This window comes from Hibiscus syriacus, unplaced genomic scaffold, assembly GCF_006381635.1.
Source record: "Hibiscus syriacus cultivar Baekdansim isolate YM2019G1 unplaced genomic scaffold, ASM638163v2 tig00116971_pilon, whole genome shotgun sequence".
Classification (NCBI taxonomy): domain Eukaryota; kingdom Viridiplantae; phylum Streptophyta; class Magnoliopsida; order Malvales; family Malvaceae; genus Hibiscus; species Hibiscus syriacus.
In genome coordinates, this window is record NW_024063495.1 from 451,445 (window position 1) to 477,749 (window position 26,305).

General features: G+C 35.1%; 2 protein-coding genes and 1 pseudogene across 2 annotated transcripts; 1 reads left to right on the forward strand and 2 right to left on the reverse strand.

The window, feature by feature from the left end:
- Positions 1-2,097: 2,097 nt before the first annotated feature.
- Positions 2,098-3,478, forward strand: LOC120192160 (proteasome assembly chaperone 4-like). Its single transcript, XM_039194991.1, has 5 exons — positions 2,098-2,368; positions 2,442-2,510; positions 2,617-2,692; positions 3,025-3,089; positions 3,339-3,478. The coding sequence occupies exons 1-5, from the start codon at positions 2,225-2,227 to the stop codon at positions 3,432-3,434; spliced, it is 450 nt and encodes a 149-aa protein (XP_039050922.1). The 5' UTR covers positions 2,098-2,224; the 3' UTR covers positions 3,435-3,478.
- A 2,220-nt stretch (positions 3,479-5,698) lies between these two features.
- On the reverse strand, positions 5,699-8,571 carry LOC120192158 (annotated as a pseudogene).
- A 12,762-nt stretch (positions 8,572-21,333) lies between these two features.
- On the reverse strand, positions 21,334-24,390 carry LOC120191932. The gene is made up of 3 exons (XM_039194795.1): positions 24,147-24,390; positions 23,510-23,859; positions 21,334-23,431 (listed from the first exon to the last, which is right to left on the reverse strand). Exons 2-3 carry the CDS (start codon positions 23,854-23,856, stop codon positions 21,532-21,534), a joined length of 2,247 nt encoding a protein of 748 aa, XP_039050726.1. The 5' UTR covers positions 23,857-23,859; positions 24,147-24,390; the 3' UTR covers positions 21,334-21,531.
- Positions 24,391-26,305: the final 1,915 nt, after the last annotated feature.

Here is a 26,305-nt window from a genome sequence, read left to right on the forward strand (position 1 = left end):
GAAACTACCAACTAAACACTTGTTTTAGTCCTTTTATTTTTTAAAATCAATAAATTCGTCCTTTAACTTATCAGAATTCAATCCTTATATTTTAGTAAAATTAAAATTAGTTCAATTATTAGCAAATAGGAGAAATTAAACCACATATTAATTTCGGGATTACTTGCTTTTATAGCTACGGGTAGCATGGAAGATATAGGAGTAGGGATGGCAAACGGGTATAATTTTGTGGATTCCGCACAGCACCCACTCTAATTGGGGCAGGGATAGGTATAATTTTAGTGGGTAGTGGGCAGGTGAGGATTTAGAAAGTGGTACCCGTCGCGGGTAGTGGACGGGTAATGGGTTTGACACCTTACCCGCCCCGCATCCGCCCTGCATCCGCCCGCCCAACTAAATATTCATTATATTTTGGACCATTATGAATTTAGGTGTAATTTTAAAGACTAATTTATAAATCCTAATATTGTATAAGATATAACTTGTTATTTAACCAAATATTAGGGATAAGTTAAGTTTATGCATAATTTTTTTTCCTTTCAAACCTCTCATTAGTCATTACTGTGCCGATCTTCAAAGACAGTCTAGGTTCTACGTATTTCTCAGTTTCATTTGTTACTATCATATTTCTGCCGATCTTCAAATGATGTTGGATTTTGTGGTGTTTTTGGTATAAAGGATTCACTGTCTTAGGATATTGGAAGGGATTGCATAATAAAATACTTGTTTTTTAGTTAAAATGTCGAAATCTTATATCAATCTGCATGCATTGATACTGGTTGGAACATATCGAAACTGTGAAAACGTACTGAAATTCGGATTGGAATGGAGCTTAGACTACTTGATATCAGTTTAGGGCAAAATGAGTAAGTACTAGTTTTATTTATGTGTTTGTTGCTTATGTATAACTTAAGTTTGATGTCAAGCGGGTCTAGTCGGGTACATCTCTAGTTGGATAGTGGGTGTGGGGATGGATTTGAGAATGTACCCACGTGGGCGGGTGTGAATTTGAAAATTTTTACCCATCATGGATGGTGGGCGAGTGGTAGATTGAAAAATATTAGGTGGGTATGGGGATGGGGGAGGGGGTATCCACACCCGATCCGCCTGTTTGCCATCCCTATATAGGAGGAGTTCAAAAGCTTGGTTTTTGGACAAATTTTCATGCATTTGCCTTTGTATTGGGAGCACTTATTTACTTAATAATATAACCATATAAACATTGGATATGGTGTGTGTGATCTATGTTTTTTTTTTCTTTTTATAAGGTCAATTTATGTGTTAAATGTTTCATTATATAAACTGTTGTATATCTTTCAACTTTTTTTTTTCGTAAAATAGATATTCGTATTTTAGGGTCCTCATATAATTAATTATTTTAAAATTAAAATCTCAAAAAAAATATTTTCAAATGAAGGATTTTAAGGGTCATCTTTCATTTGAAAGTAATAACTTCTTATATCACCTCTGACAGATTCACATGACCCACTATAATTATTCATTGTCAGTCAATCATATTTACTAGGCCGAACAACCTGCATGTAGTCATAATGATTCAACCATTAACATCATCACTAAGAGTCACTATAAAATTTTTCGATCAGGACTGAGAGAAGGATTTGAACTCTTCCTCCTCACTCAACCATCTTCTACCTTCTAATGGAGTAAATAATTTTGATATCAACCAATGATCGTCGAACCACCGATTATGATTCTTTGCCTAAATTAAAAGGGTGAACCATCTATAACCGTCATGACTCATTTATTCCTATCCACATAGATAAATTAAAAAAATACAACATATTAGAAAAAAAATAATGTTATCAAAATTTAAAATTTCATTTTTTAACATGACAAATTAAAATAATAATGTATTTAGATATATTTTATAATATATTTTAGCTATCATTTAACATCCAAATTGATAATTAAGTTAATGGAAGGACTTATATAGCATATTGATGCTTTGAGGTTCCATTTAAATAAAGTATAGGGGACTAATTTTGCAATTTGAGTCATAGCTTAAGAGCGTTTGTTGCAATTAACCAAAACAATCAAGACTTTTACTTTTTACCGCGTTTCTCTTTTGAGTCTGAAAACTCTTTGAAATCCAACCTAGCAGAAATAAAACCAAAATAAATAACTTGAGACACTTTTTAGACTCAGTGAGTGAGTAAAAGGCTAAATCGTACACCGGAACAGAAGGAAGACGAAGACGATAAACATGTTTTCTCCTTCTTTTGGTAAAGCATCGGACTTAGAAGCCGCTTCGGAAGCAGCTGGCGGCTGCGGCGTGTACGTAACAACCTTTACGGAGCTCGTCGATGAAGTGACCCTCCACTTTCAGATCATTCGCCTCGCCAAGCAGGTATTCCTATTTCTTCACTTAGTTCATACAAATCTCTCGGAATTTGCATATTTATTGTTTAATTAATTGATAGATATACGTGTGGATCGGCTCTGACTCTGCTAAACTGGGGAATTTATACGCCGCTGCTCCTACACGACCTGTTAGTTTAATATTTATCTTCAATGCATTACTCTGTTATCATCGATTATGATATAGATATGATATTGTTGCTAAAATAAATAAATAATAATAATGATTATGAATAGAATAATACGGTGAGCGTGACTTCAATTCTTGGAGGTGCTTCAGATAATACTGGTTCTGGAATTGCTCGACGATTAGGTCAGTTTTCTTCAATTTTCACCCAACATTTTGAATACTATTATTTTGTCTAATTATGATTTAGTCCTTCCACTATTCTAAAATTTTGATATACTCTAATATGAGAGTAGTTTAAATTGATAGCACGGAGAGCTGCTGTTGATAAAATCATAAAAGTAACAACTAATAATGTTATCAATTTGGATTTATTAATAACATAATTAAAACATCGAATTATGCCAAATTAAAGTAGAAGGACTAAATCCTAACTTTCAATATAATAGATGGACTAAAATTATAATTAGATTTCCTTCCTCTTTCTGGCTTGAACTCACAAATTGATTTGTTTGCAGTGCTAAAGACTGGGCTTAATATAATCTTGGCTTGCAATATCCCAAAGAATAACCCCATGCTTGAGGTTTGGTTTTGCTATTTGTACTTTAATTCAAGCAAACATTTATTGATATTTGGATTTTAATTCAAGTCCGATCCTACGCACCAAATCGTTCGTTTGGATCGATTTGGTGGCTGATGTCCTCTAGTGACAGGACTCAACGGGCACGCATCCGAGGCGGCCGTGCCCGTCTCGGCATTATCTTCTAGGATCATACGTTTTTCCGGTATGGCTCAGCTTGTAATAGCACATTCATATCGTTTTTCTTCCCAGGCAAATGCTGAAAAGAAGTTAATAGAGAAGTTAATTACCCTTGGCTACTCAATGCCGAAATCCCGACCCCTGGGACCAGCGTTGTCGTCCTCGTAGTTGCATTCGGTAAGCAACTAGTTCATTCAAGCTTACAATGTTAGCATCAGTTATGGAATCAATTTAACCAGTAAACATAATGCTCTGGTTGTTAGCTCCCTTGTATCTGGTTGATTACAACTTTGTTGTTGAGCTTAATGCTAGTTTAACCAAATTGTTAGTCGCCACAAAAGGCCACGTCTTTGATGAACGGAATTATTGTCGGTCAATCCCAACAGCTGAAAAATTTTGTTTAGTCAGAAGATAAATATAAAATGATTTCAAGTTGATTTGACGTTTGGTAGTGATGGATCAATAAATTTTTGTATTTAATTTTTTATTGTGATCTAAGGAGTTTGGAAGATTTTTTTAACGAGTTTGAATCGGAAAAAAATAGTAATTCAATTATCTTTTCGATCGAAAAAATCATCGAAAGATGATAGAAATGATTGTAAAAAGAGGATGGTTGCTATATTATTTGGGGTTTTTTAATGTGCTACATCAGTTTGCTGTTAAGAGTTTAACGATTCAATGATTGAAATGAAAATTTTTCTCAACGACATTAACTAACAACTTTTTTGGTTTTGATGATTAAATTGAAATTATCATAAAAATTTAATGACTATTAATGTAGTTACTCAAAAAAAGTTTAAAAAATTGTAAGAAAAAATAACACTTAAAGGTAAAGATTAACATTTGTAGGATTTTTTTTTAAATTTTCAACGATTTATCATTTTCTTGAATTTTATTTAAAAAAGCAAATCTAAAACGCATGTAGATAATTTTCAGATTAAAAAACAATTATTAACTTAGATTTATTAATTAATTGAATAATGAAAAATATTTATGTTGTCCCATCTTATATAGATTCAAATCTTGATATTTATCTTTAAAAATTTTATTTTCTATCTAGTTATTCAAAATAAATAAATAACTTGTAATCGAAGTTCAGTTTGCATATCTAACTCACTTGACCGGTAATTTTGTAGTATAACCTAATAATTTAAGACTAATAAACAACATAAATGGGTGCGATCGAAAATATTATAAAAATGCATAACATTTTAGGTTTGGCGTAACTTAAAATATTTTTTTTTATAATATTTTCGGTTGAACCGAAAATGTTACTTTCTTTGTGACATTTTGAGTTCAACCGAAAATATTATGAAGAATATAACATTTTAAATTACATTCAACCTAAAATATTATATATTTTTATAATATTTCCCATTATACACATTTTCACGTATTTAGCCGGAAATTATACAATTTCTTTTTACCCTCACCACTTGACGAAAATACCGGCGGAGGCAATTCAGTGACAGTGCAAGTAGTCTATTATTGTCGTTTAAATATTATTTTATTCTGAAAAAAAATCAAAATTTTACAATATATGTTTTATTATTCAAAATCAAATTCTAACATTTGAATTAATATAAACTCAGATAATAAATATTTAAAAGTATCTATTAATATCCATTATGAATCCGCTACTATAGTAATTTTAATATCTAAATAAAACATTATCTGAACCTGAAAAACAAAAACGAATCAATTATCCACAAATATCTAAATATGCCATTCATATTGCAATTCTTAGAAAAAAATTATTATCTTTTATAAATAAAAGCATAGATCAGAATATATTTTGAAAGGAACAGAAATAATTATAGCCGATATAAAACTTTTAATTTTTATATCATTTTAGAATCATTGCACGAGTGTAACAAATGCTTAGATTAATCCTAGGAAATAAGAAGATATTCACTAGGAAAAAAAAATTAATCTTAACCTTTGATTTCCCTCATCCAGTCCTAAAAATGGTGTAAAACTAAGAGTTTACATTAGATGAAGTGAATCCTAATCTATTTTCAAATACATCTAAATATAAATAAAAATCACCATAAATTTAATTTTATATGATATAGTAAAATTGACGTCCAATGTAATTTATTATTAACCGATTCAAAAGTATATATATATATATATATATATATATATAATTTATTTATAGTTTGACTAATATAAAAAGATCCAAGCACTTGAAAACACGGCTTAGATATTAGATTAGTACTTAGACCATAGGAAGAAAAAGCACAGTAAATCTGCACATGGCCAACCCCATAGTCAAGCACCATTCTCCATAAACCATAATTTTAAGCTTCAATTATTAAGCACACAGCCTAATCACAACTATTATTCGGACATATATTCGTATCCGACGCTCAAATGTATGCGAACACACACACACACACATAAGATCCGAGTTCTGCAACACAAGTTCATAAAAGAAAACACCTGAACAGCGGGTAAATATTTATATCGAATCCAAATGATAGACCCTGTACAGAAAATCTCATGACATAACAATGCCATTTCTGGAAAACAAACTAATCTTTCTCAACAATCTACAAGTAGATACGTAAATCGAATTTCCATAATAATTATATAAAAAAGTAATTGCCTCGCTTGCCTCGTCTCCTATACGGCATTCCAAGTCTAGGAGGGGTGGTGGTACATTCTGTTGTCCGATCTTGAATCCGGATCGTCACTCCTATCAGTGTCTGAGTTTCTAGGTTCTGAGTTCGCTGTCTGATTTCTTCTGCCCCTTCTATCCTGAAAATTTTAGCCACGGTTACAACCTTAAAACCGAACATTCTCCCAACAGATAATCTAAGACAAGCAAAGAAGTTGTTGCTATCCTCTATCCTTTTTAACATAGCGTTTCAAGTAATAATACCGAGTGATATACTTATTAACTGGTTTTAAGGTGTCAGAATCGAACCTCCCGAAGAATTGGATACTCCTCCGATTCAAGCATCCGAGCAACCTGACTCATCTTTGGTCTTTTATCAGCATCGGGATCGACACATCTCAAAGCAGTTAAAAGAGCCCGTTTAAGAGCACTGGTCGATGGTCTAGCCTCTATGTTAGGGTCAACTACTTCCTCAGAGCGGCGTTGTTGAACCATCATCTTTAGCCACTTGATCATATTTACCTGAGAGTTTAACATTCAACAAGGTTTACGTCAAATGAATTTTTATATCGAGCGTACCGTGTCCAGAATTATTGGCAAAAGCATCAGACATAACATTGTGTACCTCTGGCTGAGGGCGACCGTAATCCACGGGGTATCTTCCAGTAATAGCTTCTAAGAGCACTACACCATAGCTATAAACGTCACTCTTCTCGTTCAGGAGGCCGGAGTTGGCATATTCGGGAGCAACATAACTGGAAAATTGCACAACCCAAAGAAAAAGACTTGGTTAATTAATGATTCTTTTTAGATTCTGTAATGATACTAGCAAAAGATCGAGAAGGCCAAGGCTCACCCAAAGGTACCCATAACTCTGGTCGTGACAACTTTTCCCGTCGCCTAGCAATTTGGCCAGACCAAAATCAAATATCTTAGAATCATAGTTTTCATCAATCAATATATTACTCGATTTTATGTCTCTATGCACAACTTTCGGTTCAATAGCTTCGTGCAGATAAGCCAGCCTGCAACATATAGTTTTCAAGTAACAAAAACGAGATTAAACCGAAAGTAAGCATTAACAACCAAGATTTAGTTAAACGCATACTTACGCCTTGGCTGTACCAAGAAGAATCTTTATACGAGCTTCCCAAGTAAGATATCCTTTGTGAGGCATATCTCCACGAAGCCATTGCTCCAAATTGCCATTGTTGACATATTCGTAAACCAACATCCTGGAGTCATAGCCGAAAATTTACAAAGCATCGGTAAAGATATCTTTCCTTTTTATGCAACCAGGATTATAAGAACAATGGCATAACAATTTATTAATCTTTATAATAGGGACTACAAACGATAAGAGTACCTTTGAGTTCCCTCGATGCAGTACCCAAGAAGTCGAACTAAATTTTTATGCCGCACATGACCAATGGCTTCAACTTCCACTCTGAAATCCTTGTCAGCTTGCCCCCTAAAAGAACATAGAACATGTATGAGGGAACCTTAGAAGCTATGGACAACAAAACACGAACAAAAGGACTAATCTTCTATGCAACATACGGATTGTTAAGGAGCTTTTTGACAGCTACAGGGGTCCCGTTAATCAGATTGCCCCTATAAACAATCCACCATCACCGATAATATTATCCTTTGAAAACCGGTTAGTTGCAAGCTGTAGGTCTCTAAGAGTGAACCAATGACCCCAGCCCACGTGCGAAAATTCAGGTAGGCCTGACAAATGTGAAGGAGCAGTTAAAGGATGTGAAGAAGGCCTGAAAGTGGAAACGGCCCCCATGCCTCTCTCTTCTGCCGGTTGAGATCCTTTAACATCTTTCCCCAAATAATTAAACAAACCAGACTGGCCACTCTCATCTCCAATCTCGGCATTAAACAGAACCTTCTCTGAATCCCTGTCACTGAATTTAGCATCGAGTGTGTTCATTCCACCGCTGTTGGCTGAAGCTTGATCAACTCTTATCTCCTTAAATTTCCTCCGAAACACAAGGCACTTGCCTTACGAGAAGCAAATCATCGCCCGTTTTGGTTTTCTTTCGAAAGCTAAGCCATAGAGATATGCCAAGAATAACTAAAAAAACCACTCCTAAGCAAATTACTATAAGTACCCACAACTGCAAACCAATGTATGTTTTTGACAAAGTTCTGTTTAGATCGGATGCCATTTCACCAACACCGATATGCCTGGCAAACGATTATCAAAAGAAGCTTAAAATCACAATCTACATCTAATAATGAAAAAACCAACTACATATCTAGGCATAATACATTCAAATAACAATTGGTATTCTAATCAAATCTGATTTCTAATTACATAATACATTAGCATATCTCATACTTCACACTAAACAAGTGCAGTGGGGAAGCAAGATCTTAAACCACAATCAAGTACCCAAAAAACAAACCCTGAGATCTTAAAATGGAAGTACTACATTTCCCAGCACAAAACCCACATTAGAAAAATCAATCGTTTGGCTAGATCAACCAAAAAAGTCAAAGCTTTGAGCTTTAGATGGCATCAAAATACAGTGAAGAGCATGTAAATCAGAACAAACCTGGTTTAGGCAGTGCTGGTTAGAGACAAAGAAATGGAAAAAGGGCTAAACCCCAAAGTGAAGCCACATTGAGAGACTACAAAACCATCTTCGAGGGAACAAAAAGAAAGGATTCTGTGTAGGGTTTCAATGCTTTTTTTTGGGAATTGGGTAATGAGGAATAGGGGTTATCGGAAATAGGTGATGAGGGAAGAAGACATGCCCTTTTACGATTAAGCGTGTTAAGTGGAAGCAGCTAAGCTTTGCTTTTTTCTTCCCCTTTTTCTGTATACTTATTCGAAACAATTTTAAAATGGGAATTGGAACTAAAGAAGAGCGTCTGTTCTTTCTTTATCTTCTTTAATTAATTGTTTCTTTCTCTTTGAATAGTTTGACTAAGTGTGTTGCTATGGTTTATTTCAAGGGGGAAGTATACAGATGATCTCCGTTTTGTTACTTCGATTATTAAATGTTATAAATCAATTTTTTAATTATAAAATATTATTTTATTAGATTTTATAATTATTAAAAATTATAAAATAATCAATTGAATATTTTAAACTAATATTTTTTATTAAAAAGTTGATAACCTTATAAATTGAATGTTAATTTGTTAACTTAACAAAACGACCTATAGTTCAAATGATCAATCTTTTATCAATCACAGTCAATAGATCAATATCCAAGTTAAAATATCATCAATTTTTTAATAATGTTCTATAGTCAAACAATTTAATAAATTTTAATAATCAAGAGACTTAACAAAATAATATCCTACAATAAGGGATCATTTGTGTACTTTACCCTATTTTAAGATAGATATTTATTGATAAAAAATTGGATAAATTACATGGATAGTCCCTTTTATTTTTTGATATGTTCAATTTTAATTACCAATTTTAAAAAAATAGTTTTGGTAACTTATGTTTTCAGTTCATTGCAATCTAGTCACTCGACTGTTAAATCTTGTAACCCTAACGAAAATCTGACTTGGCATTTTAAAAATTAAAATAAAATCTACCTAAGTTGTAATATAGTAGAAGAAGATTCACAACATCATCTAAATACAAATTCTTCTCATGAAAGGAGATGAAACACTCTTCTTTGAAAGATCGATGAAGTTGATGATGGACCAACTCGTTAACGAGTTCCAAAGCCGTGAGTTCCTAGCCATCCCAAAGCCGAGAGTTCCCCGCCATCTAGATCAACCCAACGAACATGGAAATACATCCCTCCCATTCCCAGGCATCTTGTGGTACAACAAACATCTCTCCTATTTCCAGGCATCAAAGAAAACAGCTACATTGAAAGTGTTATAAATTAATCAACATGGGAAATACATCTCAGTTCAGCCAAAAAGACGTCACATTGAGTTAAGCCCTTGCTCCTACCTATTAGTCACCTCATCACCAAATCAAAAGAAATGAGACCATAATCATTGATCCGTTTCTCATTTTTCTTTTACAAATAGAAAGCAAATATAGGGAGGCCACCGCAACTCCAACGTCTTGATATTACCTGCATGTGCATTTGCTCGATTTTGGATAGTTAGGTCAGCACTCGGAATGGTGATGAGGGACAGATATTCCACTGGTTTGCAACAAAGAACACATTCTTTAGCAAGGGATATTTTTTAGAGAAAATAACCTCAGTGACCAAAAATGCCTTATAATATACGATTTTAACCAACTTTTTTGGATTTGCCAAAATGACCAACTAAATCGCAATGCGATTTTCAAAGCGTCATTATTATCGCAACGCGTATTTTTTTTTCAAATTCCAAACACGAATATTAATATATCGGAACACTGAACCGTCCACAGTATATCCCGTAATCGCAACTCATAACCTAAAACCCTAAATCACAACTCAGTCTCATCTCCATCTCTCACTCTCTAAGGCGACATCCGTCCCCATCTCTGACGAAATCAGTCCCCATCTCTGGCGAAATCCGTCTATCTCCATCTCTCAGAGCCACCCTCACAATCATTCACGATCAGAAATGGAAAATCAACCAAATCAACCACCGAGGGTTAGTTTTTTTAATTATTTTTATTTTGAAATTTTTGCATTATTATTAGGTTTTTCATATTGAAATTGATGATAAGTTTACTGGTAATTTCAATAATAGATTAACCATTTCATTTAGATTGCTTATTAAATTCATTCGATTGCTGTCAATACTGCTAAACTGTTTAGTCTTTAAACCCTGTGAATTTAGTATTTGTCTTTTGGTTGAAGTAATGCAATCCATTCAAGTTTCAATTTTAGTATTTGAAACCGAGAATCGCAACGCGAAATGAAAATCGCAACGACAGAATCGCAATGCGATTTTAGTTTCGCGTTGCGATAGTCAAATTCGCGTTGCGATAGTCAAATTCGCGTTGCGATAGTAATTTTCGTGTTGCGATTTTAAGTTTCAGAAACTATTATTCTTCTGCAAATTGAAACTTGAATGAATTGCATTACTTCAACAAAAAAACAAAGGCAAATACTAAATTCACAGTGTTGCAAATTTAAGTTTGAAGAATAAACTACTACTCTTTATGTTTATTGTTCTTGGTATATCTTCACAGTGTAGTTTTTGGTATATCTAACTTGGTATGTTTATTGTTTTTGTAGAACTTTTATTCGGCTCAATTGACCTTAAGAAATAAAGTAAGCCTGGCCAAAACAATTGCGTCGAAGCTTTCACCTGCACAAAGAAAAATATTTGAGGATACTTGCTTCGGGCCATGGCTGAAAGTACAACATCTGGGTGGAGATGCTATGTTGACCCATCTGTTTCTTCAAACCATGACTAGCGATCTACCAGAGACTATACAACGTCGTGATGAAGAGATATGGTTTGATTTTCCACTGGCGTATACGTGTTTTGGGCGGGAGGAGTTTTGCTTAATCACCGGTCTACGCTTCGGACACGATGATGTAGGTCGGTACACTAGAAATATTACCCGCCTATCATGGTTATCCCGGGTTTTTTCCTGAGCTGTCAATGGAGAAGCCGAATTTAAACTTGGAAGACTTGACGAGATTATTGAATAAGAAAGATGGTTTTACTCGGATGGATGACGTCGATGTTGTCCGAGTATGCCTTCTAATACTTTTGCATGCCAGCTTTTTAGGCAGAGAGGCCAGACAACCTATTCCTAATGATCTAATTAAATTGGTAGAGGACCTAAACGCATGGAACATGTTTCCATGGGGTTCATATCTATGGAAAGCTACATGGAATAAGTTGTCGTCTGTCTTTGATGATCGAAAAAGTTTACGTGGCGATGGTTCCAAATACACTTTGTCAGGCTTTATTTGAGCCTTTAAGGTAAGAATTTTTATATAATGTTTTCAAAATTATGATTAATTATTTAACAATTACTAATGTTTGTTATCATATTGTTTATAGATTTGGATATTTGAGGCATTTCCCGCCATGCAGACATATGCATTAAAAACTTCTAATAATATTCCTAGGGCTATTTCCTGGAAGAGGAAACAGACCTTGCAGCAATGAGAAGATTTACTACCGTATACGACAATAAATAATGTAAGTTAACACAAATACTACCATATGTTTATAAACAAGTTATTACTAGTACACGTTTAACTTTGTTTGAGCTTTTATATTGTTAGGAGGCCAACACTCCATTACAGAGGCTGACACCCACGGAAGCTGAGCTTGCCACTGATTGGTGGCAAGCTAGTAAGCGGTTTTTTATGGCACGGATGATGAGCAGCCTCCACTTTGAGAGCCATCACCTCACCCAGAGCCATCACCTGATCGACCCGACTATACACCTCCACAACGAGAGCCATCACCTATTTTGTCACATCATCGAGCCTCTTCTCCACCATCACCTCATGATAGGTGACTAGCAAAGATGCCACGACGTTTATCTCCTTGTTCTCCACTTCCACGGGATGAGTTAGGGGAGTTACGTGATGAGGTCAATGCCTTGCGTGAGGAGGTCGGTACTTTATGCGATGACAATGGTGCATGGCGTGTTGAGGTGTCTACTTTACGTGGTGAAGTAGCCGCTCTACGTGAGATGGTAGCATCGTTGTAGAATGAGGTTCATACTCTACGCAACGAGGTAAGTTTAATATTTTTCATATTTAACTTGATGATAAATTTACTCGTAATTTCACTTAGATTAACCATTTCACTTAGATTGCTTAGTAAATTCATTCGGTTGCTGTCAATACTGCTAAACTATTTATTCTTTAACCCTGTAAAGTTAGTATTTGTTTTTTGTTGTCTTTTGGTTGAAGTAATGCAATCCATTCAGGTTTCAATTTACAGAAGAAGAATCGTTTACTGTCGTAACGCGAAAATGACTATCGCAACGAAAGAATCGCAATGCGAAATGAAAATCGCATTGCGATTCTCTCGTTGCGATAGTCAAATTCGCATTGCGATAGTCATTTTCGCATTGCGATTTTAAGTTTCAGATTCTATTATTCTTCTGCAAATTGAAACTTGAATGAATTGCATTACTTCAACCAAAAGACAAAGACAAATACTAACTTCACAGTGTTGAAAATTTAAGTTTCAAGAATAAACTACTACTCTTTATGTTGTCATTGAACCTGCACTAAACCTATATGTTGTCCTTTTAAATGTTTATATAAGTGATTACTTCTGGAATGTTATCTGATGCATTTTGTGAACAATGATAGAATAATGACTTGGGTGAATACCGTGCAAGTTTGAAATATATTTTTCTTTGTTTTCACTGTTTAATATCATGTCTGTTTATTTACTGATTTATGTATTAATTTATTTTTAGCGGCCCGCTAAGGTGGATGGTCTACGTCAGGTTTTTCTTGTAAGATGGAGTTCATGCATCAGACGGCGTGCACGTGCCATTACGTCTCCGTTCACCCCAATAGTGCGAAGAATCCGTAAGAAAAAGCCTGACTCACCTATCATCGTTCAAGAGGCCTCCCCTATCGTTCAAGAGGCCCCTATCATCCCTCAAGAGTCCCCTCCCACCGTTCAAGAGGCCACTGTCATCATTGAAAAGGTCCCTCCCAATATTCTAGAGCTCGATTCACACGGCGTAATATATCGAATTATTGAGAAACCCCCTCACGTGCCGGACATGATGGATGATTGTTGGCTTTCGTATAAGTTATTGGCCAGTACAATTCCGGAAGATGAACTGGAGAGGAAACAACTACTGGAAACAATTCTGGATAATACCCTTTGGGCTAAGACCGCAGTTGATTTTTATCTACATGAGCAGAGCCAAGGGTTTTACGCTGACATATACAAACTCAACAAACGGTCTTGGTGGGGTGTGTTATTAGGGGTTGAAGACAATGGCTATTTCGATGGGGGGGGTAAGTCTTATATTTCTTCTTATATTTCATTTTGATTAATTTTTTTAAATTTATGTAATTCACTAATATATGTCTTTTTTTGTAAAACAACATATTGATGCATGGGTGTCACGTCTTCTAATAGTAAGGAAATTGAAGAAAAATAAAAAAAAATACGCGATATACAATTATGCCGACGTCTTTTCACGTAGTTCACTTGAAGAATCAACGACAAGAATCATATGTGTTGGCTAATGGACAAGCTAAACTTTATACTGCATGGTGGAAGGTCGATAAGGTTAGTATTTATTTGTTTAAATATTTTAAAGGTGTTCATAAATATGTGCGCAATTTGAATTATTACATTTCGACGCAGGTGTTTATCCCTGTTTTGGAACGTACTCATTGGCTTCTCGTCGAGCTTCATCTCACATCCCTAAAGACAATAGTATATGACAGCATGATAAATTACATATCATTGTCTGATTTGAGAGATATTATTAAGGGATGGAGCTCTCATTTGGCTAAATTCTTGGATGCGATTAATTATTGGACTTATTTTGGAAACAAGAAGCGAAAGAAGTTCAATGTTACAGTTATCAGAGACAAGACCGCGCCACAATAAACGCCGGAAGACAGAGGGGATTGTGGTCCTCTCGTATGCATGTGCTTGGAGCGTTTGACGACAGGAAGTACACAGTTTCTACCTCCCACCGAGAGAGATAGAGGTACAGTAGGCTTGTGGTTTCGGCATTTTATGGCTAGAGCGATATATGCGAGACGCTGCCTACCTGCATCCGCGTTATGAAAGTGTCCATAAACAATTTGTAAGTCAAATGCAAGTGTTGTTAAGTACCTAGAATTCAATAATAATTTGTTGTTTGTTGGTTTTAGATGTGTAGAAAGTGTTATTTGAGCAAATGTTTGGTTTCTACAAGTTAATCCTGAAGTGAGCTGCGTGAAATTGATGTATGGGTGCATAAACAACTGTCTGGGGTACACTTTTTTTGATTGTTTAATTGATTCTTAAAAGTCTGATTTGTTTAATTGATGAGGAAAATAAGAATTATTATCATTTTTTGCTTGTTTAATTGATTTATAAAAATTGATTTGTAAAAGTTGATTTGTTTAATATTGATGTGTAAATAATTCTTATTTGTGCTTGTTTAATTGATTGAAATGTAAAAGTTGATTTGTTGATTTCAATCTGCATCATATTGAAGGCAAAAGACCTGTTGGAGGTACACTTTCGCAACGCTAAACTCAAAATCGCAATGCGAAAGCCAAAATCGCAACGCGAAAGTCAATTCGCGTTGCGATAGTCTAATACGCTTTGCGATTTTCTCGTTGCGATAGTCAAATACCCGTTACGATAGTCAAATTCGCGTTGCGATAGTCAAATTCGTGTTACGATTTTCTCGTTGCGATAGTCAAATACCCGTTGCGATAATCAAATTCGCATTACGATAGTCAAATTCTCGTTGCGATAGACAAATTTGCGTTGCGATTTTTGAGTTGCGATAATCAAATTCGCGTTGCGATAGTCAAAATTCGCGTTGCGATAGTCAAATTCGCGTTGCGATATTCAAATGAATGTGTAATAAGTGATAACAACTGAACATATCATAGCAATGTTCAAACTCAAGTTACTAATACATGCCTAACTGAAAAGTTAAAAGTTTACACATAAAATACACATAATAGTCAAATTCAAGTTGCGATATTCAAATGAATGTGTAATAAGTGATAACAACTGAACAGATCATAGCAATGTTCAAACTCAAGTTACTAATACATGCCTAACTGAAAATGTTAAAAGTTTACACATAATACAACGTTTGCATTTAAAAATCACCTAAGTTAATAGTCCCAAAAGGTGAAGCCGGTTGTGATTGGGATTTTGATTGCCTTTTTCTTGACACCATATGAGCTTTGGATTTTGATGAGGATCCATATTTTAGTAGAGGAAAAGATGATTGTGATGGCACTGGTGATCCACATGTCAACCTTGTATGACCACTTTCCTTGCACCGACTACATGTCGATCTCTTATTCTCTTCACCCTTAGACGGTATACGATCGTGACTTTTTGGTCGGCCAGGTAGCCTTCTGTCCATGGCTGGTGGCAAAACTGTTTGTAAGTCATCTGGTATGTCCCACTCAGAAGGATGTGGAATAGGGTAGATAATCTCAGCATAAGTCTGTCGATATCATCTTGGTTTAGATGAAGAGCAACTTTTATAACATGCCCACATGGATAACCAGATGTTTGCCATTTCATACAACTACACGTCTTTGCATATAGATCGACAAGCCCATTTAAGTTATTATCCAGTACTTCAAACAAAGTGTTTGAACATGGTTCAACTCTCCATGACGTTGACTTCACAACACGTTTCGTTATCTTTTTTTCAGTCCATGGTGTAACACGATGTTCCAATGTTCCTGTAAATTTAAATAAATAATACTTAGTAAAATATATGATAAGTTACGAATTTAAAGAAATAATACCTGCATGGGTAATTTCCGGGAATGACGACTTAGAGCGTTGATTGATTCTGCACTATTAGACGTCATGAAACCATATCTTGCTCCAAGTTGATGTACTCTTGACCATCTTTCAAACCCGACATCTTCTAGTGTTTGAGCACACTGAGGAAAAACACGTCTTAAACAATTTATATGTTTATTAAAATCCACTTCCCGATAAGCTTTTACAGCCTTCCAGTATGTTAATTTGTGATTTTTTATACCAACAGATCTTGATTTTAGATTTCTATATAAATGAACACCACAAAGTCCATGAAAAGCATCTGGGAAACACCTTTTAACAGCGTTGTCAATTGAGTTTGCCCTATCGGATATGATTATCAGGTTGTTAATAGGACCTATGCAATCCCTAAGATGCCCCATTAACCATGTCCATGAATCAGAGGTTTCAGATTTGCCAACCCCGTAAGCTATTGGCAGTATCCCATTGTTAGCATCCATGGCTACTGCTAATAAGTTTACTCCAAGGTATCGACCTTTTAAATGTGCTCCGTCAACTATAATAACTAGGCGCATGCAAGTAATAAATGAACGAATCTAAAAAATCATATACACAAGAAATATAATCATTTAAATGTGAAATGCATGTAACTAACAAAAATGAGTCAATAAAATTATATTGATTTACTAACTGCAGCACCAATGGCGATAAACAGCAACTCAAAGCGTCCATCTCTATCTGTTTTGATATGAGTTACCGACCCAGGATTTTTCAGCTTTAAATTGTGATAATAAGCCGGCAGTTGGGCAAACGATGCTTCTGGCGACCCCCTCAACAATTCCAAGGCATAACATTTGGCTCTCCAAGCTTGAGAATATGAGATACTAATCTTGAACCGAGCATTCATGTCAGTCATAATTTCATGTTCCCGATATACCCTGCCATTCAAAAACATTAACTCAGCCAGAAAACCACCCAACACCTTTTTGTTTGCCTATCTATGGTGGGGAAAAACTTGGGTTCTTGAACATGTATGTTTATCAATAAAAGTCCTAACTTGAAACATTTCGCAATCTTTTATCCTCTTTGCAATCATACGCCACGTACAGTTTTTGTCAATCATACACCTTGTTTCGAAACGATCTTTGCTTGATTTGTTAACTTTTAGTTGATAGCCATCTTCCACACATTTCGTATACAAAGCTATCTTCAAGTCTTCCTTTGTATCAAAACAATCATCTTTCTTGATACGAATAATTTTTGTGTAACAATCAACTGCTATTTTTACCAACTACTATATTTACCAACTCTTCTTCCAGTATCTGAAGTAATTCTGGCATATTCCAATTATACTCCCGTGGCATTTTCTTCGGGGACTTTTCTTCGAGGATTTTTTCTTCTTCTTTTTCTTCTTCTTTTTCTTCTTCAGTGTTATATGAATTACAGAATGGATGTTCAACATGTTCATTCACAGTCGTAATTTCCTCCTCATTATCATCAACAACATCTTCATCAGCAACGGTTGTTTCATCATCAAAATTCGGGTATTGACCAATATCAAAATCATTACACGCAGGGTCTGTTTCTTCTTCTGAAACATCATCAAAATCCGAGTATTGACCAAGATCAAAGTCCGGGTATTGACCAAGATCAAATTTCGAATACCAACTAGTACTCACAATTTTTTCTGTTGGCTCATCATCGTCTAACTGGTTAATACGAAAACCGGAATTTGGTGCTGAAAGTTGATTGGGATTTGGATTAGGGAAAGGTTGTGGGTTTTGAGATTGTGTTTGGTATTGGAAATGTGGTGAAACAAAATTTGCTTTGTGATGAAATTGTGGTGGAACCATTAAATTTTGAGCACCATAAACTGGGATTGAAAAACTTAGTTGATTACTACCCGCTACTGACCCAACTTCACTACTTCTAGGTTCAACAACATACAATGTAACATCATCTTGCGAAACACTAATGTAAGAAATGAATCGTTCAACATCTTCATTGTCGGTTAACAAATAAACTTTACCTTTTCTCTGATAAGATAGCCTAAATCCACTTAAGGGCTCTAAATTCAATTTATTTGCAACACGTAACATTAGAGTTTCATAAGTTAACTTTTTTAATAACAGTTTTAGTTGAAGATTCATGGGTAAAGGCATATATTGTAAAACACCATGAACATTCTCCCATGACCCTCCAAAACACAAATCTATCCAAACATGATCAACATTAGATGATTTCATTATTGTAAATTAATTTACTAAACAAACGAGCTGCGAAACTAAAACCTAATGCCGGATAGGGAAGGATGTCGTTGGATATAGGAACGGATGTCGCCGGAGAGAGTGATAGATTGAGATGGAATGAGTTGCGATTTAGGGATTTAGGCTATGAGTTGCTTCTGCTGCGTAGTTATATACCCAAAACATTTGTGTTGCGAAACTAAAACCTGTTGCGAATTTGAAATTCAGTGTTGTGACAGTCAGAATCGCATTGCGATTTACATATTCGCATTGTGAATTCGGAAAATGGCAACGCGAATTTGGAAAATCGCAATGCGATAGTCAGAATCGCGTTGCGAATCTGGAAACTGATTTGCGATACCGGAGATCGCGTTGCGAATTATCGATCGCATTGCTATTTAGTTGATCATTTTGGCAAATCCAAAAAAAGTTGGTTAAAATCGTATATTATAAGGCATTTTTAGTCACTGAGGTTATTTTCTCTATTTTTTATCACCAAATCATGTAGTATGAAGTTCTCAAATTCTTTTTATGGAAAGGGAGAGAATGCATGAAGAAAATCACAGCCTTGTCTAAGCATGAATCTTCGAAAATCACGGAAATCATGTATTCATCATTCATATGAGATGAATTACAGGAAGAACAAGAAGCATATCCGGCTAAGGGACATATGGTTAGTAAAGTTCTATTGCATTTTGTTCCCAGGTAAATGCATGGAAAATAGGATGCAAGCAATAGGAGCAACACTCATTGCACGGCAATTTCAACAGACTACGCCATGATAGGCAGAATATGCGAACACAACGGGCAATTTTTCAAGAACAGAAGGCAAATGTAGCACATTGCGTCGAAACCATAAGACAATACAATATAAAAGTCTATTTACACTCAACATCACCAGGAATTGAAATAGTATTACAGACTTACAGTTTGACAAGCATGCTTAAAACCAGGAATCAAATTCACAACCCAAAATTTGAACACTCAAGCTGGATATATCTGTATATAGTTATTTCATTAACAACATTCAAAAATTAAACCCTGCCACGGAACAACTTCCAAATTAATGTCATTGAAGTTTCAGTGGGAGCATCCGATATCTTTATTTGCGAAGGAAATGGACAACAAAATAAGAATGAAATACACCGAAAAAATGAGCTCAGTTCTGGTGTTTCTTTTTGCCCTAGTATTCTTTCCTTTTCAGATAATTTAGAACTTGTTTCATACTTGGTTTTTAAGGGCGCAAGGCGTACCGAGACGCAAAAGGCCCTTGGAGCCTAGGCGTACTGTTTGTAATATATAATATAGATCAAGTGTAAACTATATTTTGTACTCAAACTAACATAATAAATAATATTATAATGAAGAGGAGCGCGCGATGGAGAGAGAATGTTAGGGGGTGTTTGGATGGGAAATGTGGAATTCCCATGGGAATGGAATCCACATTCCCCAGTTTGATTAGGCCGGGAATCCCATTTCCGGTAATGAAAGATTACCAATAGTGGATTTTTTGGGGTATATTACTGGGAATGTCATTACCTCCATTTCATTAGGTATTGTTGGATTACCGGCGTTTTGGACTAAAATGCCCTTAAATTTTTAATTTTTTTTTAAATATTCTTCTTCTGTCATTGAATGATAAAAATTCTACGAATGTTAAATTACAAATTTATCCTTAAATTATTTTAAATTTAAAAAAAATCTATAATTAAAATTTTATATGAAGTTCAGGGATTAAAATAAAATTTTACTCTTTCATTAATTTTTTTATATTTTTAATTTTTTAAAAAAATTATATAAATATTATGAATTTAAATTTTTAAAGAAAATATATAAATATTTTTTAACTTGTAATATTATACAAATATATAATAAAGACAACTTGATCAAATATACATTCCAATAATCTTTTATTCCTTTAACCAAACACGGTAATCTTACATTCCTGCTAAGCCAACCAAACACAAAATACAACATTCTCAGTAATCTTATTCCCTGGTAATCTTACATTCCCACTAGTAATCTTACATTCCGTGAACCAAACGCACCCTTAGGGATTTTGTTTAGTGAGTTTTTCTTTTTTTCCAATTGTGTATCGTGAGAGACTGGGAGTTAGTAAAGAAAGATGGGCTTTTTTTTAATATTAAAATATAATTATTTATTAAAAATATAAATATCTTAAAAAATCTAAAAATCTGAAAAGCGCAAAGGTGCTGTGCCCGGCACCGGATGCCTAAGCCCTTAGGTGCGTGCCTCCCTCCGCCTCCTGTAAATCGCCTTGCCTCAATCCAGTCGGGCACTACCTTCATCACCCCCGAGGCGCACATTTTAAAACCCAAGTTCCATCATCCCAATAATAAAGAAACCAGGTATAAAGGTACAAGAACAAACAAGAACAAATAGTGCTCTAACTGAAACAAACAACAAAGATGTTCAAATTTAAAATCAAGACCCCAACTTCCACAGAATCTTATGTTAAATGATGCCACAGAAACTACAAGTCGTTCACTTCGTTATAAACAATCGAAGAATTAACAGTTGAAATAAAGGACAAGCTAGTTATATGTCACATAACATTATATTATCTATTTAGTTAGTTTTACTCAAGTATTCTATCAACTATTTACCCCTAAGTATATCAACAAGTGGAGCATAGGGTAGCAGAGCTCTTAACCAAGCAGTGTTGACTGGTAATAGGAAATATATGTTCAGATTAGACACGATGCTCACTATAACCAGGAATCGGCGTGTTAATAGAATAAGATTGTCAAGTGAAACATCAGCTGATGATCACTAGTATAGTTACCAGTATAGCACAAGACAGTCTCATTCTCGAAGACCATCTAAAAGTGCTATGGATGATGGAGATAGACATAAAAGGAGTAAAATTTGATCAAATAGATTGATGGCAAAGGCATCATAAAAAGACAAATAGAGGGAAAAAAAGTTGAGATAGCCAACCAAAACTAATTAATCTTATATAGCTGTAAAACCATGAAGAATAGGTGCCTACTTACAGTGTCCTACATCTACTCTAGGGTTCTTTGCAAGTTTTCTTGTTGTGGCCAAGGCCCTTGCATTTGCTACACTGTAGCTGTCGTTTAATGAGGTCCATTGATTCCTGCTTCTTCTTTGGCCGACCTGGTGGACGTTTAGTTGGAGGAGTTACAACGGCTACCTCGAGTGATTCATTCTCAATTGGTCTATCTATATTTGGAACAGGGTGAATGGATTCCGCATAAGTTAAGTGGAAACTCTCAGTTGTAAAGTATCTAGAACAATAGTCATAAGGACTTCTACCAATGCATTCAAAGACGGCAATAGCATGACAGCAAGGAAAACCAGTAAGTTGCCAGCCCTTACAGCTGCAGTCCCAATGATCTATATTAACAACCTCAACAAACGTCCCCTCCGCACATTCCCCACGGACTTCAAATACGCTACCATGTGTGAGTAACACTTGAAGTGACCGCGCCATTGCAGTTTCCTTCTGCAACTTTTCCTCATTACTTGGAGTTAACTTTGTCATCCACTGACTGGAATCCACACGACGTTTATAGATCGACTCCATCATCTTAACCCGTAATACATCAATCATCTGTGTTATAGGAAATTCATGTGCTTCTGATACCCAACTATAGAACTCCTGCCCAAAGCTAGAGATCATGTGGTTATGCCTTGCTCCTCCGAAAAAGGCATTTGCCCAGTGCTCTGGTTCACTTTGAATGACCCAATCATAAGCTTCAGGAGAAATGCATTTTATACTTTCAGCAGCCCGCTGGAAACCTTCAAGTCGCGGCGAACGAGCAGCAGTGTAAAAGTCATTGATCATAAACCGTCTTGCCTCGTGGGAAAACTGCCCTTTTAAATCTCTGTTGAGTTTGTCAGCAAGATGTCGTAAACAATAGCTGTGGTAGCATTTATCAAATACATCAGCCAGTGCCCTCTTTAAACCATTCTGAAAATCTGCAACAAATGTCAATTGACTCGATGTAGAAACAGCAGATTTGAGTTCCCTTAAAAACCAAGTCCAATTGTCTTCAGTCTCATCATCAACTACAGCAAAAGCTACAGGAAAAATACCATCCTCCGCATCTGCAGCTGTTGCAGCCAACAACATCCCTTGGTATTTAGAATTCAAAGTAGTACTGTCAAGAAAAATTAGAGGTCGACATCCTTGTAAAAAACCAGATATCGAGGCATGAAATGAGACAAATAGTTGATGGAAGCTTGAGTCATCCTTGGTATTAAAGGTGACAATACTGCCTGGGTTAGTCTCTTTTATCTTCTCACAGAAATAAGGTAAGAGAGTATATGCTTCCTTAAAGGATCCTTGAAGCTGTTCCCTGGCAATCTCTTTTGCTCGCCATGCCTGAGAATAATTCAGTTGGATTCCATATTCTCGTTTGATGTCATTGGCAATATCTTTTGGCTTGTAGTTGGGGGAAACTTTCAATTTCTCCTTTATAATACTTCCCACCCAACCCCTCGTTGCCAGGTACCCAGCTTTTAAGGAAGCTCCTTCACACGTATGTGTTGTGTTCATTCTCTTGATGCAAATCAACTGGGTAGTGGACAGTCTCGATGCATATATCCTCCAGGGACAGCCTTGAGCTTTGCATTTAACAGTAACACGATGGCTGTCATTTTTCTTATACCTATAAGCAAAACCATGTGCAATTGAGTATTTATGCAAAGCTTCTCGGAATTCATTAAAACTATTAAATCTTTGGTCTACTCCGGTGATCGTATTCTCCCAAAGCTGAGCAGCTTTATGATGCCTCTCATCAATCATATTAATGGGCATACAGTCTAAAGGAGTTCCGTCCGGCATGTCCATATCAAGTTGGTCAATGCCATCGTTCATTCCAACATCAGCACTGGCAGGAACAACAATAGGAACTCCAGCTTCAGAGATAGTCGTCCTGCTAGACCTGTTCATTTAAGCATATGTAATATTAACAGAGAGGGCCAACTTGGATGGTAAATTCAGAAACATGAAGAGTAGCTACCTACTAGCAGGCATGTTGGAGACATTACAAGCAGCAGCTTCCTCCAACGTGATGAAAACATCAACGGTCGAAGTTTCACCTACAAAATTAAGCATGCGCTGCAAATCCTTGTCCTTGGAGATGGTTATGAGGGTCTTCTTATTTCCGGGGAGGAAGTACTTGATAGACATGTTAGCAGAACTAAAATTAAACATATCTGCTATCTCAGACTTGAAATCACTTAACTTGGTTTGCTCATCGATATCAATAGCATAGGCCTCGCCGCCATTGTAGGTCAATGAACCATCTTTACTGGTGACAAAGTCGCCACCAGACTGACATATTGCAATTATTTTCTTCCCAGACATGGCCTAACCAGTAGAAAACCAAATCGACCACAACAAAAACTACATTAACAAAACATGTAATACATGATAAAGGTATTTTCTTCCCACAACAAAATAATAGGAAAAAAAGACATTAAATTCTATTTCAAAATTCTAAAGCAGTAACCAGAGGAAGCTAAGAAAAAAACTACTACAACCCAGAATCGAAAGCAAAGAAAACACCCAGAAAAAAGGGGGGAAATGCATATTTGAATAGGAAAGAAACCCTAAAATCTATGGAGTTTGAATTGGGAAGGGAAAAAAGAGAATACCTTTAATGGAGAAACATCAGAAAGGCAGAAATTTTAGTTTGCTTTGGATATTGGGAGGTTGAATCCATGAATTTGAGGGAAATCCCAGAAACCCAAAAGCAAGACCCGAACCCCAAATACCCTCAAAAACTCGAAAGATGAATGGATGGATGAATTCAACACAATCCGCAGCGTATGGTGAGGTGTGCTAATGCTATGCTCACTTCCAATTGCAATCCTTTGATTTGCTCGACCCTCTTATTTTATTTTTACTTATTTGTTTAAAGTTTTAAGGTAAAATAAATGTTTAAATTATATTTAAAATTAATTTTAAATAAATGATAAACATTTCAAACATTATATTTTTAAGTGATTACATCGTAATAACAATTAAAAAACTCATTAGGTATCATATTTTTTTGAAATTTTATTTTTAAAAAGATTTTAAGAATATTGTTAATTTTAAAAAGTACTCAATCTTTTTTGAAATTATAAAAAAAATAAAAATAAATAAATTTCTCATCTTAATCTCTTTATAAACTATTGTCGATCATTTCTAACCATCTTTAATCACTGTTTTTGTTGTTATCACTGATTGACTATTATTTTCTCTGGTATTCCAAATTTTTAATTACATATACACTTAAATCCTTAACCCAAATTTTAATATGTGTGGATTTAAATGGATTTTAGTAGAAATTTGGCTGGGAGAGAAAGAAAAATTGTAGGGGAGAAAATAGAGGTTGGGTACGGCCGAACGGGGGCTAAATTGTTAGAATAATGCAGTTGAGTTTTTTATTTCGTAAAATAATGCACATTTGGGATTAATTCTTCAAATAGGGTGATTGCTACAGTCCACTAGGGAATCGTACGGTAGTTCATGCGACCAAGGGGAGACGCCGTGCCTACAATGCGTCTCCCACCTCCATTATATTTTTCCTGCTTGGTTATGCTCCCCTATGCCAAGACTGCCCGGCTTTCCATGCCACCACATGCATGCCCCATGCGTTGCTTCTACGTGGACCAAAAACCCCTTGGAGGCGTATGGAAATCCATGCGACTCCTCCCACCCCCCGAAGACGCATGGAAATCCATGCCCCTTGGGTTTTAAATATATATATGGGGTGTAGGGAGAGAAGGTTATACCGGGAGTGAAAGAAAGAATGGGAGAAGAAAGAAGAGGAGAGAGGAATAAAGAAGAGAAGAGAAAGAAAGAAAGAAGAAGAATAGAAGAAAGATAAAGTCGGTCCATGTTACATTATTCGATAAATTTGACCCAGTTAGTTTTCTTTTTTAAAATATATATTATTTATAAAATATATATTATTTATAAAATAGCATGAATGATGTAGACGATAAATTTTAAATTGTTCAATTTATTAAAGTGATTATTTAATTAATTAATGTTGTTGAGTTCGAATTAAATAAATTATCTTGAATTTAACTTAAAAATATAATAGATTACGTTTAAAGGAGAAGATGAGCAACAAGATAATTTTCGTTGTTATTGTTGTTTTTATGAATTTTTACTTGTTTAAATTAAATTAGTTACTTAGTAGATTATTTATTTTTAGATTAAATTAATGTTTATATTAAATGTAATCTTTAAATTGAATTCGTTATAATATTATCATTATTCAACATTTAATCTACTAAACCAATTCGTTTAAATTAGATGCATGGATAGATATTACTTTTGTATGTAACTTGTATGTGTTTCTTATTTGTGTTGAATACTTAGATGTAGTTAGTAGTATTTGTTTTTTTATGCATCATTTTCCTCCAAAAAGCAGCAACTTTATGTGTTATTAAATTATTAATGTTATTAATTTTTTTTACATATTCGTTCAAATGGCAGAACAAATCAACTACTTCATCTTGACGTTCAACATATTTCTAGCCATTTGGGAGCGATGGTGTTATTATTATCTAATAAAATATTATAATTGTTTATTAAATATAATAAATATTAATGGTTATTTTATGATCAATTGATTAATTTCATGATTATTATAATTGTAGGAAGACGAGCAGCGAATCCTTCGTAATCGGATCAATATTCCCGCTAAGTCACACCTTTTGATTGAAGATCATCTGGAAGAGGTTGAATTTTATTATGTTACAATTGTTCGAGAGTATAAGTTGGTCTCGGGTTTGATAAGTGCATTGATTGAACGTTG

Bases quoted from the DNA above. Each gene is read 5' to 3' on its own strand.
- LOC120192160 (XM_039194991.1), top strand. From the start codon at position 2,225: ATGTTTTCTCCTTCTTTTGGTAAAGCATCGGACTTAGAAGCCGCTTCG. The intron at 2,369-2,441 runs GTATTCCTATTT...ATTAATTGATAG, and splicing joins TCATTCGCCTCGCCAAGCAG to ATATACGTGTGGATCGGCTC. The intron at 2,511-2,616 runs GTTAGTTTAATA...GATTATGAATAG, and splicing joins CCGCTGCTCCTACACGACCT to AATAATACGGTGAGCGTGAC.
- LOC120191932 (XM_039194795.1), bottom strand. From the start codon at position 23,856: ATGTCTGGGAAGAAAATAATTGCAATATGTCAGTCTGGTGGCGACTTT. The intron at 23,432-23,509 runs GTAGCTACTCTT...TTAAATGAACAG, and splicing joins TCCAACATGCCTGCTAGTAG to GTCTAGCAGGACGACTATCT.